Source organism: Mesocricetus auratus, unplaced genomic scaffold, assembly GCF_017639785.1.
Source record: "Mesocricetus auratus isolate SY011 unplaced genomic scaffold, BCM_Maur_2.0 Super-Scaffold_100004, whole genome shotgun sequence".
Taxonomy (NCBI): Eukaryota; Metazoa; Chordata; class Mammalia; order Rodentia; family Cricetidae; genus Mesocricetus; species Mesocricetus auratus.
This window is the reverse complement of record NW_024429189.1, coordinates 58843472-58859446: the sequence shown is the minus strand read 5'-3', so window position 1 is coordinate 58859446 and position 15975 is coordinate 58843472. Positions and strand designations below refer to the sequence as shown.

The 15975-nt window shown below is 49.4% G+C and overlaps 1 protein-coding gene across 2 annotated transcripts in view; it reads right to left on the bottom strand.

Moving 5' to 3' along the window:
* Nucleotides 1-1818: 1818 nt before the first annotated feature.
* Spi1 (Spi-1 proto-oncogene) overlaps nt 1819-15975 on the bottom strand; it is a 32945-nt gene continuing 18788 nt past the window's right edge. For both annotated transcript variants that reach the window (XM_021231955.2, XM_005064938.4), the window contains exons 3-5: nt 4132-4319; nt 3203-3368; nt 1819-2488 (exon numbers count right to left, since the gene is read on the bottom strand). In XM_021231955.2, coding sequence (XP_021087614.1) covers nt 2169-2488; nt 3203-3368; nt 4132-4319 — 674 coding nt within the window. In that variant the 3' untranslated portion in view covers nt 1819-2168. The remainder of the gene's footprint in view (nt 2489-3202; nt 3369-4131; nt 4320-15975) is intronic.

Here is a 15975-nt window from a genome sequence, read left to right as displayed (position 1 = left end):
TAAAAAACTGATGCTTGGGAGCTGGAGAGATGGCTCAGTGGTTGAGAGCACTGGCTGTTCTTCCAGAGGACTCAGGTTCAATTCCCAGCACTCACATGGCAACTCACAACTGTCTATAACTCCAGTTCCAGGGGATCTGACACCCTCAAGCCAATGCACACAAAATAAAGTTAAATAAATTAAAAAACAAAACGACTGATGCTTGAGAGACTCCAAGAAGATGACTCAAGTTGATAAAGGTATCTGTTGCCAAACCAGGTGACCTGAGTTCAATCCCTCGGATCCTTTGGGGGAAGGAGAGAACTGACCCCTGCAAGTTGTCTTCTGACCTCCATATACATGATGTGGTATGTGCACACACACACACACACACACACACACACACACACACACACACACACACTAAATGAATTAGAACATAATAAAAAACAAAAAACAACCAGGCAGCGCTCCAGAGGAAGAGGCAGGTGGATTTCTGTGAGTTTGAAGCCAGCCCGATCTACAGACAGGGTTCCAGGACAGGCTCCAAAGCTACAGGGAAACCCTGTCTCAAAACAAACAAACAAACAAACCAACAACAAAACCCATTGCTCATCTGCCAGGTGGTGGTGACACACGCCTTTAATCCCAGAACCTGGGAGGCAGAGGCAGGTGGATCTCTGTGAGTTTGAAGCCAGCCTGGTCTACATAGAGATTTTCAGGACAGCCAGGGATATTATACAGAGAAACCCTGTCTTGAAAAAAACAAAAGAGCAAAAAGAAAAGAAAGAAAGAAAGAAAGAAAGAAAGGAAGGAAGGAAGGAAGGAAGGAAGGAAGAAAGAAAGAAAGAAAGAAAGAAAGAAAGAAAGAAAGAAAGAAAGAAAGAAGGAACAAACACCCCATTGCTCTACCACAGGGCTATCCTTAGCTCATATCCCATAGCCTTCTCTTGAGGCTCTGCAGTCTGACTACGGAGCCCTAGTCGAAGAATGCACAGGTCCAGGAGGTGTGCAGGGGTCTTTCCCCCTACAATCACATCCCTGGGGTGTGTGTTTCCCGAGATGTGCAGACTGCTTTGGGAAATTTTCTCATTCCCTGTCTGCCACCATGCCTACACCACCTGCATGAAGCAAGATGTTCCCAGACATCCCTTGTGTGCTGCCCGGGGGAGCAAACTCTGAAGCAGAGGCTGTGCAGGAGGCTCCAAGGGTTTGCCTGTGGAGCCTGTGAAGAATGTCTTGTGGCTAAGCTAGAGAGGTGGTTTAATCAGTAAAAGCTAGACTCATAAACACAGCGACCAGAATACAGCACGGTGCCTGGAGCTTTGGCGGTAACTGAAGCATTTCCTCTTCCAGATAGGCGGAGCTTCCAGCATGCACTGGAGGGATAGACAGCCCTGGAATGGACCCGGTGTGGCCACTCCGCAGCTGTGTGACACTGAACCAGTTATTTAATTACTGCGAACCTCAGTTTCCTGTTCTAGAAATGGGGAGCTGCTGGGCCCCTCACCTCAAAGGTGCTATACGATCAGAACATCTGAGCTATTGCTGTGGTCTACCCACCGCTATCTCCTCTAACTCAGGAGATCATGAATTCGGCTTCACTGAGACTTGAACCCCCTGCTGCAGAGAGCCTTTCAGTATGACCCTGCTCCTGATTAACAGCCCCGGGACTTGTTTCACTAGGAACAACCTCAGTGCGTCTGTGGTCCCCATGTCTCCAGTCCAGCTTTGGCTACATGTCCTCTGCACAAATGAGAAGAAAGACATCTGTGCACAGGGTGTGCGCCCTGGACCAGGCACACACAAACTCTTGAATGAGACTCTGCGCTGGGAGAATAGCTGAGAATAATTTTACTTCTCTTTGGGAAGTTAATGGGTGGGGGCGGTGGGGAGAGGAAGAGCCTTAAAAAGAGCAATCAGTATACAAAGACGCCAGACTCCCAAGGAAGCACCGTGGCCACTAAGCCAGGCTGACCCTCTGGTGGGGTCCGAGGCCCAGGTGGCCCTTGGGCCGGGCTAGAATCCTGGTGGGAGGCGAAGCGAGGCGGGACGGGCCAGGCGCGGGAGGGCGAGGCCGGGCCCCCAGTCCTGCCTGGCCCTGGGAATGTCCTCCCTGTGTCCGGGCCCGGCGAGGGGTTAATGCTATGGCCGGCGGGGGCCGGGGGCCTGGCGGGCTCTGCGGGAGATCAGTGGGGCGGGAGGCGCCGCTCGGCCAGGCTTCCGCGGCCCAGCACCTCGCCGCTGAACTGGTAGGTGAGCTTCTTCTTGACTTTCTTCACCTCGCCGGTCTTGCCGTAGTTGCGCAGCGCGCGCGCCATCTTCTGGTAGGTCATCTTCTTGCGGTTGCCCTTCTGGATGCCCCAGCGGTGCGCCAGCGCCTCCTTGTGCTTGGATGAGAACTGGAAGGTGCCCTTGTCCTTGTCCACCCACCAGATGCTGTCCTTCATGTCGCCGCTGCGCAGCAGGTCCAGCAGGAACTGGTAGAGGCGAATCTTCTTCTTGCTGCCTGCGGGAGAGGGACACTCAGGTGGGGTGTGGACGGACGCAAGGCCTTTCCAGGAACCCTGCCAGCAGCTCCTCCTGACCGCGGTAGGAACAAGCACACTCGGACCGACTCCCACTCACTTACACACCTCTCTATGTATACGTGTCTCTGCATCTACATGTCACACGTATCCACACATACATACATCTATATCTACTCTCCCATATCCACATGCCTATGCAGAGGCCCTCACATATAGGCACTCACACACTCACACTCACACAAAATGCCTCTCACTCACAAGCCCTCGCGTGCTCCAGACCTCACAAACTCACAATCCATCACACACTCACAGGCCCACACACACTCGCAGAACCTTACACATATCCACGGGCCCTCACACAATCATAGGCCTTCACATGCTCACAAGCCCCACACTCACAGACCCGTACACACTCAGGCCTTCACATACACACACAGTCTCCATTCACACACTCACATAATACTGTACACACGCAGACCCTCACACTTTGGAGATGCCTGTTCACTCCCAACACAGACTTAGAGACCTGTGCAGAAGAGAATCATCCGCAACAACACACACACACACACACACACACACACACACACACACACAGCGCTGAAACATGGCTCCTCGGCTGGGTGGCCTTAGCTAGGGATATGCCAGGGTTGTAAATGCAGCCAGGACCAGCTGGCTCAGGGGCTGCACCCTACCTGTCTCCCCATGCAGAAGACCGGGTCCAGGCTCCAAGCCATCAGCCTCTCCATCAGACACCTCCAATGGGGGACTCTGCCTCTCGCCCTCCTCCTCATCTGAGCTCTGCTGGTGGGGCGGGGACAAGGACTGGTAGGGGAAGCACGACCGGGACATGTAGGAAACCTGCAAAGGGAAGGAAGGGTTACAAGTCAGGAAGGGAAGCTGCAGGGGGGGTGGGCTGAGTGAGGGGAGTGCTGGGGCGTGGCCTGCAGGGGCAGGAAGACTGAGAAGACTCCTCTGGACCAAAACTGAGGGATGCAGGTCATGATGCAGCGGGTTGTTAGCTATTGAGCCTACCGGCCTTCCCACCGCAGCCTTTGGTTTAGAGCAGGTACAGGTACGCTTTATTCTCACGCATGCCAAGGGGACATGTGGCCTCATGGTGGACTAGGAATGGAGGGACGCTGGGAAGCAGTGAGTTGGTTATAAGGAAGTGAGTGACGAATCAATGAAAGGGAGGTAGAAGTCAGTGAGGGGTGGCAGGGTCACTGGATGGGGTTAGGGTCCCTGGAGCAGTAATGAAGATTAATGAGGACCCCGGAGGTCAGTAGAGGCCAGCATTCAGTGACTCAGATGCTGGCTTCATGAAGAGAGTTAACAGGGACTGTGGTCAGTGGGACCCTAAGGGCCCGCAAACAGGAATGGGTAGGAGAGGACGGCTGGGGACTGGGGGTCCCATGGGGTCTGTCCATCCTCTGTGAGATAAAGGTGTGGGTTCATAAGGTCAATCGGGAGGTCAGCAGAGCCGTTGGGGTACCAGCTGCCGTTGGTTCTGTGGAGCAGGAAGCCACGTTGAGTAAGAGCCTGTGTCAGCTTCCTGTGAAGCTTCCATGCCTCACCGCAGGCCTGGAGGTCCTGGGGACAGAGGACAGCCAGCAGCACGCACCTGGTGGCTGAGGCTGGCGTGGGGCGTTGGCATGGAGGTGTCGAGGACGTGCATCTGCTCCAGCTCCATGTGCCGGTAGAGCTGCTGCAGCTGCGGGGCCTGCACACTCTGCAGCTCCGTGAAGTGGTTCTCAGGGAAGCTCTCGAACTCGCTGTGGACGTGGTGTGTGGGGAAGTCCCAGTAATGATCTGTGGGGACAGCCAGGGAGGAGGGGGTGAGCCAGGGTGCCAGGGCAGGTGAAGGACACAACAACACAAAATAATCATTCAGACGGAGCTGAAAGTTTGCACTGATCAGCTTGTATAATTTCATGTGCTGCACTGCTCTACAGAAAGGACTCGGGCTTAGAGAGGTTCCGGAGATTAAAGTCCTTAACAGTGGTAGAGCCTGGTCCTGGGTCTCCAATCATGCCCCGTGTTGTTCTCAGCAACCATTTTATCCTGGGAAAATGCCGCATTGTTGTTGGGAGAATACAAATGAGCTCACATTCATAAGGGCTTCTAGACCCAGAGCAGGCCTTGGAAAAGTCAATCCCTGCCTAAGTGACCTTCCAGGGACTCCTCACTACCTAAAGTCACAAGCATGGGTCCTTGTCACATGATCAGGGTGTGACAGCAAAGTCACAGGGCTGACATTTCTCACACACCAGAGTTTGCCCAAATCTATGGCGCTGCTTCCGTAAAGTCACAGCCAGAGACAGCCACACCCAGGTTCCCAGGAGGCTGAAGGAACAGATTTCCCCAGAAAGCCCCCGTGGGTGTCTGGTGTCTGTGGCAGGGTGGACCCAACTCTAGGAAGCAGCCACATAGCCCTGGGAAGAGCTATAGTGTGGTTTCTCAGGGCACTTTTTCCAGGAACAAAAGTTGCTGCCCATCTGAGGGACTCCTTGGGCACAGATTGCGGTCCAAAGGAAAGCATGGTATGGAGCTATGAGATGGCAAAAGCTCTTACTGCCATGACGACCTGAGGTCGATTCCCAGGACCTACAGAATGGAAGGCAAAGCCAGCTCCTGTAAGCTGGCCTCAGACTTCCACATACATGCCGTCACCTGTGCACATGAATATATCAATAAATAAATCTAATCAGAAGAAAGAAAACATGAGAATGTGGTATGAAGAGAGGGATTTCCTTATGTGACCTAAAGAAGGAGTGTGGAAGGTGCCGGACCAAGGCAAGTCCACCAGTAGTCACGCACATGAGCATGTGTACATGTGTGCACATACAGGCACACACATGAGCATGTGTACATGTGTGCACATACAGGCATGCACATGTGCATGTGTACATGTGTCCACATACAGGCACGCACATGTGCATGTGTACATGTGTGCACATACAGGCACGCACATGAGCATGTGTACATGTGTGCACATACAGGCACACACATGTGCATGTGTACATGTGTCCACATACAGGCACACATGTACATGTGTACACGTGTGCACATACAGGCATGCACATGTGTATGTGTACACATGTGCACAGGCACACGCATGTGCGTGTGTACATGTGTGCACATACAGGCATGCACATATGCATGTATACATGTGTGCACATACAGGCATGCACATGAGCATGTGTACATGTGTGCACATACAGACATGTACATGTATACATGTATGCACATACAGGCATGCCTGACTATCATCTTCCTTCTTTGTTTTTGTCTCTCACACAAACACATCCTTACCCACACGTGCCCTAGGAAATGACATATGCTTTCCAGTTATGTAACAGGTATCACAGGACTCTTTTTAAAATTACATTTATTATGTATTTATTGGGGGCAAATATGTTGTGCATGTGTGGTCAGAGGACAACTTTCAGGAGCTGGTTCCCTCCTTCCACTGCAGGGGTCCTAAATTACACTCAAGATGGAGGTAGTAAGTGCCTTTATCTACTGAGCTGCTTCATCCATCCTTGTTGAGACAGCGTCTCACCCAGGCTGGGTTTGAACTTGTGACCGACCATCCAGATTTAGCCTCTTGAGGTTCAGGTTTACAAATTTGGTTTTTTCCTCATCCTGCCCAGTAGTGCTGTGCTGTGTGACCTTAGACTTGTTTTGTTTTTTTCTTTTCTTTTCTTTTGTTTTTTGTTTTTTGTTTGTTTTTTTTGTTTGTTTTTGTTTTTCAAGGCAGGATTTCTCTGTGGCTTTGGAGGCTGTCCTGGAACTAGCTCTTGTAGACCAGGCTTGCCTTGAACTCACAGAGATCCGCCTGCCTCCGCCTCCCGAGTGCTGGGATTAAAGACGTATGCCACCACCACCCAGCTAGACTTGTTTTTTTCCACTGAGCCTGTTATTCCCCACTTAAGAGGTAGTTACTAAGTTCTTGTTCCCATGCAACATCTTTGGAGCCAAGCAGCAGGGCCCACCTCTAGGAGTCTGTATGGAACAGGGAAGAAAAAGCATGTACCTTGGATCTGCATTCAAACCCTGGCTGTAACATTTACTGCTGCATGGTTCTGGACCTCAGCTTCCTCATCTGAATGGGGCTGGTAATTTATACCCATCTTCTGTATATACCGTGAGGGATGAGTGACTGAGTTACACGATGCCTGTGCTTAGAATAAACCTGGTGCAAAGGAAGAACCCTCGGTCTCATCACGCTGGGTTAGTCTGCAGAGCCTATGTTAGCACACCTGCAATCTCAGCAAGCAGAAAGTAGGGGAGAGAAGACCAAAGGCAAGCTGGGCGCGGTGGCGCACACAGGCAGAGGCAGACTGACCCCTGTGAGTTCAAGACCACCGATGCCTGCACGAGTTCCAGGCTATGTCTTGTGCCAGGAACAAAGGTTTGAAGCCCAAGTCTAGAAAAATACCTCAGTGGTTAAGAGCACTTGCTACTATTACAGGGAACAGGGGTTGAGTTCTCAGGACCCACATGGCAACTTACGACCTCCTATAACTGTAGCTCACACACACACATACACACACACACACACACACACACACACACACAAAGAGAGGGAGAGAGAGAGAGAGAGAGAGAGGGAGAGAGAGAGAGAGAATAAAAATGTTTTTTAAAGATTGAGGCCATCTTTGGCTAGAAAGCAAGATCTTATCTCAAAATAACAACAAAAAGGCTAGGGCTATATATAGCATAGTGGTAGAGTACTTGCCTCCCATGCACAAAGTCCTGGGTTCAAGACCCAGGACCAAAAGCAAAGGTCACTAACCCTGGAAGGCTAGAGCAGGGCTCTGGGCTTGGCTTGCAATCCCAGCTTCCTGTTCAGCAGGTCAGCTTCAGCTCCTTCCCAGCCATTGCCATTTATTTGCCTTCCCTTGCCCATCCCCAGTCCACTCCCGCTCCAGGACAGGGACCCCGAGTGTTTGCAGCTCTCTAGGTGTGAGCTCAAAGGCTTCTGGCTAACTCCGTGCAGCCCGCCACACCTCCCCTAGCTCACTGTGCTATCTGAAGCCTAGGGCTGGCGTTTCCCAAAGCTGTTGTGGATAACAGGAGTGTGAAGCATTGTAGGCAGAATTCGAGACTCTGCCCCCTGCTCTCCGTCTCCTCAAGGCGATGGCCAAGGCTCCCTGAGCTACAACCATTTCAAAACCTTTCTCCTTGTTTTGGGTGTCCAAGCAATTATGTAACTAGCAGTCTGGTAGGCAAACTCATTTCAAATATGGGTCCCAGAGAGAACGTTCAAGAAATCATTCAGAGAACAAAGGTTAGCCTTTCGGGCCGGGTGTTGGTGGCACACGCCTTTAATCCCAGCACTCGGGAGGCAGAGGCAGGCGGATCTCTGTGAATTCGAGACCAGCCTGGACTACCAAGTGAGTTCCAGGACAGCCTCCAAAGCCACAGAGAAACCCTGTCTCGAAAAACCAAAAAAAAAAAAAAAAAAGGTTAGCCTTTCGGGCCTTCTGAACCTCATTTCTTGTGTCTTACTCTATAGCCCAGGCTGGCCTAGAACTTACCATGTAGTCTAGCATAGCCTTTAATTCATGGCAATCCTCTTGCTTTATTGCAGACTTGAACTATCTCTAGACAACTCTCTCTCTCTCTCTCTCTCTCTCTCTCTCTCTGAGAGTCTCATGTAGCACAGGCTAGCCCCAGACTTGCTGTATAGCAGAGGATGATCTTGAAGCCTTGATCCTCCTGTGTCTACATCCCAGGTCCCAGGATTACCACCACAAGCCAGCACACCTGGCTTGGACAGCTCTTCATGAATGCAGTGTCTAACTTTGTTTTGTCCCTTTATTGTCCCACTTTACCTACTGCCTAGAGGTTACCCATACACCCCATTAACATGATAGTCTTCAGACACTATCATCATGTCATTTGCGTATCTGGCGGCAGCCTGGCGTCCACTTTCTACAGCCTGTGGGCATCCATCATGCAGGAGGTCTCAATGCTTGATAGGATCACTGATGTTAACTTACGTGCACCAAGCATCATGCTAAGAACCAACCCTCTTTATTTCTTCAACCCCTACTCTAACTCTGAGGAGGTAGAGGCTAGAGCGGGCCTTTCCTTTTAACAGTTAGGAAGCTAACATCCTGCCTTTAATCCAGCACTTGAGAGGCAAAGGCAGGTGGATCTCTGTGAGTTTGAGGCCAGTCTGATCTACATAGCAAGTTCAGAACAACCAGGGCTACATAAAAATTTTAAAAAGAGAAAGAGAGAGAGAAAGATAGGAAGGAAGGAAGGAAGGAAGGAAGGAAGGAAGGAAGGAAGGAAGGAAGGAAGTACTTTGTCTCCAGCAGCCACTGGTAGGGTGATGTCATGTTCCAAATCCACTTTTGTGTAATTCCAGAGAATGAACTCTTACTAAACTGTGCTATTCTGGACATCAAAGCTATTGATGTAAATATGTTAGCTTTAAATAAGACCTGTGGTGACCCTGAAAACCTCTACTGACACTGCTTCCGTCTGTACACACCTGTACATCCAACCATTATCCACGTGTCTAGTCACCCATCACAACCTCCATCCACCTATCAGCTGCTTGTAACTCACCCAGCCACCCAGCCAAACAATAGCCCACTTTTTTCTTTCTGACAGGGTCTTGATATATGACCTAAGCTCCCTCCCTCCCTCCCTCCCTCCCTCCCTCCCTCCCTCCCTCCCTCCCTCTCTCCCTCCCTCCCTCTCTCCCTCCTTCTCCCTCTCTCTCCCTCTCTCTCCCTCTCTCTCTCTCTCACTCTCCCCCCCTCTCTCTCTCTCTCTCAGTCCCAGACAGGGTTTCTCTGTGTAGTTCTGGCTGTCCTGGAACTCACTCTGTAGACCAGGTGGGCCTTGGACTCAGAGATCCTCTTACCTCTGCCTCCCAAGTGCTGGGACTAACAGCGTGCAACACCACTGCCCAGCTGATCTTTTATTTTTCTCTCCCCAACTCCCTATTCTTACTTAGTTGTTACTAGAACAAAAACAAGGTGATATTCAGATTACAAAACCTTAAGGGTCACTCAGATGACCTTATCCTCAGAACAGAAACCCCAGCCTGAAGCCCAGGGCTATTCCCAGAAGAGTCAAAGTACTCTCAAAACAGAAGACTGGGGACTGGAGAGAGGGCTCAGTGGTTAGAGCACTCACTGTCTCCTAAAGGACCTGAGTTCTGCATCCTGTTCACCACGCAGCGTCTAGCCTGGCACAGAAAAGACACCTGCTGTGTTTATTAGACGGGATGTGAGTGTGAGTGATGGACGCCTTGGTAGGTGGAGGGAAGGACAGTCGCAGAGCAGGGGGAGTGGCTGGCTAGAGGGTAAACTCCAGCCCTGTGACTGCGGTTCTCTAAAGACTGACAGCAGCAGCAGGAAATGCAAGTGTTGCTAAGATATAAGTGCTTGTGCATTGTGACGCTGCTGCCGCCATTATGGAAGGGAGCAGGGCAGTTCCCCAAAGAAAGAGGGGTTGAGGAGATGACTCAGTGGTTGGAACACTCGCTGCTCTTCCAGAGGACCTGAGTTCAGTTCTCAGCACCCACGTCAGGCAGCTCATAACTGCCAGTACTCCGGTTTCAGGGTATCTGGTGCCTTTGATATCATGGTACCTGCACTCATGTACAAATACCCACACTCACATGTCTACTACACACAACTAAAAACAATAAAAACAGCCTGGTATAATAGTGCAGAGTTTGAGCCTAGCCAGGTTTACATGGTGAGTTCCAAGCCAGCCAGGGCTACAAAGTGAGACCCTGTCTCAAAAATAAATAAATAAATAAATAAGCAAACAAACAAAACTTTAACACACACACACACAACTATCATAGAACCAAGCAAATTCATCAAGGCCATTTGTGAGGGTACATCCAAGAATATAAGTCAGAGTCTTAATGAGATTGTGTAAACCCATAGTCATAGTAGTGTTATTCACCACAGCCAGAAAGTAGAAACAGCAGAAGTATCCATCGACGGATGAGCCATTAGTCACAGTGTAGTGGTCTGGGTGGTGAGTATCGCTGCCTTCCAAAATGCCCTATGCTCATACAGTGGGGTATTATTCAACCTCTAAAGAGAGAAATTCTGGTATGTGCTACAACGTGGATGAATCTTGAGGACATTCTGGTAGTGAAATGAGTCAGTTATAAAAGGAAAGTTATAGTTTGACTCCACTTCCCGGAGAGACTAAAGTGATGAAATTCATAGTGACAGAAAGAGAGCAGAGTAGTGGTGGCGCACACCTTTAATCCCAGCACTCGGGAGACAGAGGCAGGCGGATCTCAGTGAGTTCGAGGCTGGGCTGGTCTACAGAGCAAGTTCCAAGACATCCAGGGCTACACAGAGAAACCCTATTTCAAAAGGGGAGGAGGGAGGGAGGAAGGAAGGAAGGAAGGAAGGAAGGAAGGAAGGAAGGAAGGAAGGAAGGGAGGAAGGAAGGAAAGAAGGAAGAAGGAATAAAATAGAACATAGGCTGCCAGAGGCTGGCAGGTTGGGGACAGGGAGGTGTATAATCAGCACAGGGTTTCAGCTTGGCAAGATGAGTTCAATAGACAAGGGTGATGATTCATAACGACACAAATGTATTTTTTGTTTTCTTTTGTTTGAGATAGGGCCTAGTAACCCAGACTAGTCTTGAACTCATTTAGACCTCGAGCTCCTGATCCTGTCTTTGGTTTCCCGAGTGATGGAACTATGGGCACGAACCACCATGCCCACATTCCCAGCCTTCGTGAATGTATTTTACTGGCGCCCATCATTTTCTTGAATGATTCCGTGGTGGCCCGACAATGGCACGTGCATCTAAGCCTGACAACCTGAGTTGTATCCCCAGGACCCATATGACGGGAGAACTAACTCTGATCTTCATGCTGTGGCACGTCCACACACATGTTGGCAGGCAGGCAGGAGATGATGGGTGGATGGATGGATGGGTGGAATTTTAAAAGATTGGGATGGTAAATTTTACACTATGTGTATATTTGTGATACCTTCAAAACTTCTGATATGTCTCTTTTGTTTGTCTGTGTGTTTGTGTGTGTGTGTGTGTTGCATATATGTGCATATGTGGATTAGTATGCACATGCAGAAGCCAGAGGGGGACTTCAAGGGTCTTTCTCTATCACTCTAAGCCTTTTTTCCCCTTTGAAGCAGTCTCTCCCTGGTCATGGTGATGCACACTTTTAATCCTAGCGCTTGAGAGGAGGCAGACAGATCTCTGTGAGTGCAAGGCCAGCCTGATCTACATAATGAGTTCAAGGACGGCCAAGGCTACATAGCAAAACTCTATCTCAGAAGAAGGAGGAGGAGAAGGAGAGAAAGAGAAAGAGAGTCTCTCACTGAACCAGACATTCACTCGTTTTGACCAGGCTGGCTGGCCAGAAAGCTCTCCAGATGTGGCCCTCCTGCTAGGGTCTCAGCCATTGGTAGCTGTCCCTGACTTGTTATGTGGGTCCTGGGGATTATGAGTCAGATCCTTGTGTTTGCACAGCAAACAGTCTTGCCTACAGAGTCATCTCCCCAGCCTGACATTTATTCCTTTTTGTCTCTGTTGCCACTACTCTTGCCCGAGCCTCCATTGTGTTTTGCATTAGGAAAATGATAGAGCATTGCCTGTTCTTCTAAGCGCCCTTCACCCAGATCCCGTCCTAGTCTCCCTTCCACCTGCTGCCTACCCACCAACCAACAGGACCATTTAAAATTACTGCATGTGGTGGTGCACACCTCTAATTCTGCCTCTTGGGAGATAACTGGTTTGAGGTTAGCCTGAGTATATGGTGAGACCCAAGAAAGAGGTGGGGGGAGGGGTGTGGAGAGGTAAGGAGAGAGGGAAAGAAAGAGAACTTTCAGAGAGAAAAACCGTAAAAAAGAAAATTTAAAAAATCTAGATGATAGCTAAGTGTGGTAGCACATGCCTTTAATCCCCACACACAGGAGGCAGAGGTGGGTAGATCCCTGGGTTTGAGGCCAGCCTGGTTTACAAAGCAAGTTCCTAAACAGCCAGGAATACACACAGAAACTCTGATTTGAAAAAACAAAAACAAATGAACAAAAAAAAATCTAGAGTATAAAAAAGAGAATGGTGTCAGATATAAGAAAAACTGTAATAGCTGGAAGACAGTAGAGAAATGCTTTCAAATTGCTAGCAGAAAACAAGATTTTTTTTCACTCTAAAGTTTGACATAGCCAAACTGCTGCTTGCCAGGTGAGGGCATGGAATAGATGGGGAGAGAGACAGAAGCATAGCTCAGGCACAGCCCACTTCCCACACGGCCTCTGGAGCTCTGGCAGAACACCTGCTGTAAGACCTGTCCTGGGCTTTTTGTATATAGTGATTCACTCTGTGCTAATAATAGTCCTGAAAAGCGGGCTTTATAGAAAAGTTAAGACACAGACAAGACAGCTAGCCTAACCTTCTGGGCTCTGACTGCCTCTCAACAGTACTGCTGAGAGACACAGGGCAAAGGCAGAACTGGCAATCAGAGGACATCTGTGGCTCAACCAAGTGTCATAGTCGCATGATCATAACAATGGGCATCGGTTCAAATGAGTTACCATAAACAGTGGGAAGCCTATAGAAATGTGACCTTGTGTGTTGTGAGTGTCTGTTGTTAAATGTTTCTCTTCAGCCAGGCAGTGGTGGCACATGCCATTAATTCCAGCATTTGGGAGGCAGAGGCAGTGGATCTCTGTAAGTTCGAGGTCAGCCTGACCCACAAAGTGAGTCTCAGGACTGCCAGGACTACACAGAGGAAACCCATCTCGAAAACAAAAACAAAAAAGTTCCTCTTCACAGCCTGCGTGAACAGGTTACATGTCTCAAACTGGAAGACCAAACTGACCCATCCCTGCTCAACAGCTAGAAGGCTGTCAGAAAAATTCAGTGTCTGTGGCTGGGGGGCTCAGTGGATAAAGCCATGGACACCCAACCATGAGCACTCTGGCTCAACTCCTAGTACCCACATAAATTCTAGGAGAAGCGCAGCCACCTGCAATCCCAGTGCTCTGAAGGAAGGGACAGGTGTTCTCCGGAGCTGGCTGACTAGACACACTAGCGGTATCAAACACACAGAAAGAAAGATATACCACGGAATTTCTGCAAAATCAGTGCCGTCAGCAGCGGGGAGATTGGAGACTGAAGGCTTTGCTTGACATGCTGGATTCTTACGCTGAGGCATTGAGCTTTTAAGATTTATTTTTTATTTTATGTGCATGAGTATTTTCTCTGCATGCATGTCAATGCACCATGTGCATATGTGGTGTTCATGAGTTACAGACAAGTGTGAGCCACCACATGGGAACCAAACTTGGGTTCTTTACAGGAGCAGCTGGAGCTTTTATCTGCTGGACCTTCTCTCGAGTATTTGTCATTTTCATAGTTAAAAGCCAAGTGTTTAAAATGTATTTAAGGCTAACAAGATGGCTCCCACAGGTTGTTCTCTGACCTATACACACACACACACACACACAGAGTAAATATAAAAATATAAATGTATTTACATCTTCACTGCACATAAGGTTATTGAGATCATATAGTTGCCCTGCTGAGAACTCTTGGGTAGGATTATTGCAGCTTACTGGTGGAAGGCTGGCCTAACAAGCATGAAGACACAGGATACAACTTGTGTCTCCTCCATGGCCTTCAAGCCTTTTTGATCGGCCTCTTGATGGTCACTTTGGCTTCATTTTGTCTCCTGGTGATCTGCAGCCCTGTGCCCTCTGCTGAGGGCTTCCTGCTCTTGAATTTGTCATTCTCTGTCCCCATCTACCTCACATGCATGATCCCTTCTCTTCACTCAGATGTCAGCTCAGCCTCTCAAAGGCTTCCCTGACCATTCATGCGAGCAAGGCTCTGCCCACTGATGAGTAGAGGAGGGGACATTTAAATTGAGTGGCAAGTGTTAGAAGAATGGATGTGGGTAGGGTGGGTAGATGAGAGGATGAACAGATGGGTGGGTAGAAGAGTAAATGCATGGGTGAAGGATGGATGGATGGATGGATGGATGGATGGGTGGATGGATGGGTGGGTGGATGGATGAAGGATGGATGGATGGGTGAAGGATGGATGGATGGGTAAAGGATGGATGGGTGAAGGATGGATGGATGGGTGAAGGATGGATGGGTGAAGGATGGATGGATGGGTGAAGGATGGATGGATGGATGGGTGAAGGATGGATGGATGGGTGAAGGATGGATGGATGGGTAAAGGATGGATGGGTGAAGGATGGATGGATGGGTGAAGGATGGATGGGTGAAGGATGGATGGATGGATGGGTGAAGGATGGATGGATGGGTGAAGGATGGATGGATGGATGGGTGAAGGATGGACAGATGGGGGTGGGGGGTGGATGGATGGGTGGATGGGCAAAGGATGGTTGGCTGTCATCCAAGTCAGTAAACAGCGACCTAGATGACCTGTCACAGAGACCTCTGTCCTTCTCCCATTCCCCCAGCTCAGTAGTTCTCAATCTGTGAGTTGTGACCCCTTTGGGGATAAAATATAAGATATCATATATATCAGATACTTACATTACAATTCCTAACAGTAGCAAAATTACAGCTATGAAGTAGCAACAAAATAATTTAATGGTTGAGGGTCACCATAACATGAGGAACTGTATTAGAAGTCACAGCATTAGGAAAGCTGAGAACCACTGAGGGCCTAGCAGTTTGTTTGGGGTACAATCATGCTAGCAACATGTGCTGAGTTTCCCCCTGTCCTGTTCTCAGCATGGCACACACAACCTCATGGAGGACACATGTCACCTCATTGGCCTTCTATCATTCTGAAGTGCTTCCACGATCTCAGATCTGCAGAGCAGGTCTGTTGCTTGCCTCAAAGTGGAACCAAGAATGAAGCCAGGTCCACCCCAAAGTCTTTTCACCAAGCATCACTTTCTTAGAACATGGACACCGAAGACAGACAGAAATCAGTGGACGGACATGAAGGACAGAAGACTTTTCTCGAGTCTTCTCTAGTAACTTCCCGTAAGTATTAGGGACAGCACCATTGCTCAGATGGGAAATGATGGCAGAGGTGGGGAATGGACAGGGAACCCAGAAACACAGGGGAGTGTCTGAAGGAATTCTGGGCTCATGCCTTAAGTAGAATTCCATGAGGAGCACCAAGAGTCATTCATATAGCCCTACCCAGATACAAGGAACCCACTTGGGACCCTGAGCCAGAGAAACCCAGGCTTCCTGTGAGGTGCTCCCCCATCGTCCCAGCCCAGTTCCATGTGGTTTCTAGATATTTGGGCAGCTGTGTAAAGACAAAACTGAAGTAGCCAAAGATTTGAAGGAAATGCCTCCAAACCCCATGGCCTAAACATGGGGAAAGCAGCCCAGATGAGAAAGAGGCTCAGAGCCCTGCTGTGCTTGCTAGGCCAGTGCCTCCAGGGGGAGCCCTCCTCAAGCCCAGAGGGACCTTGCTTGGCCCTCCAACTGCCTGCTGGAAG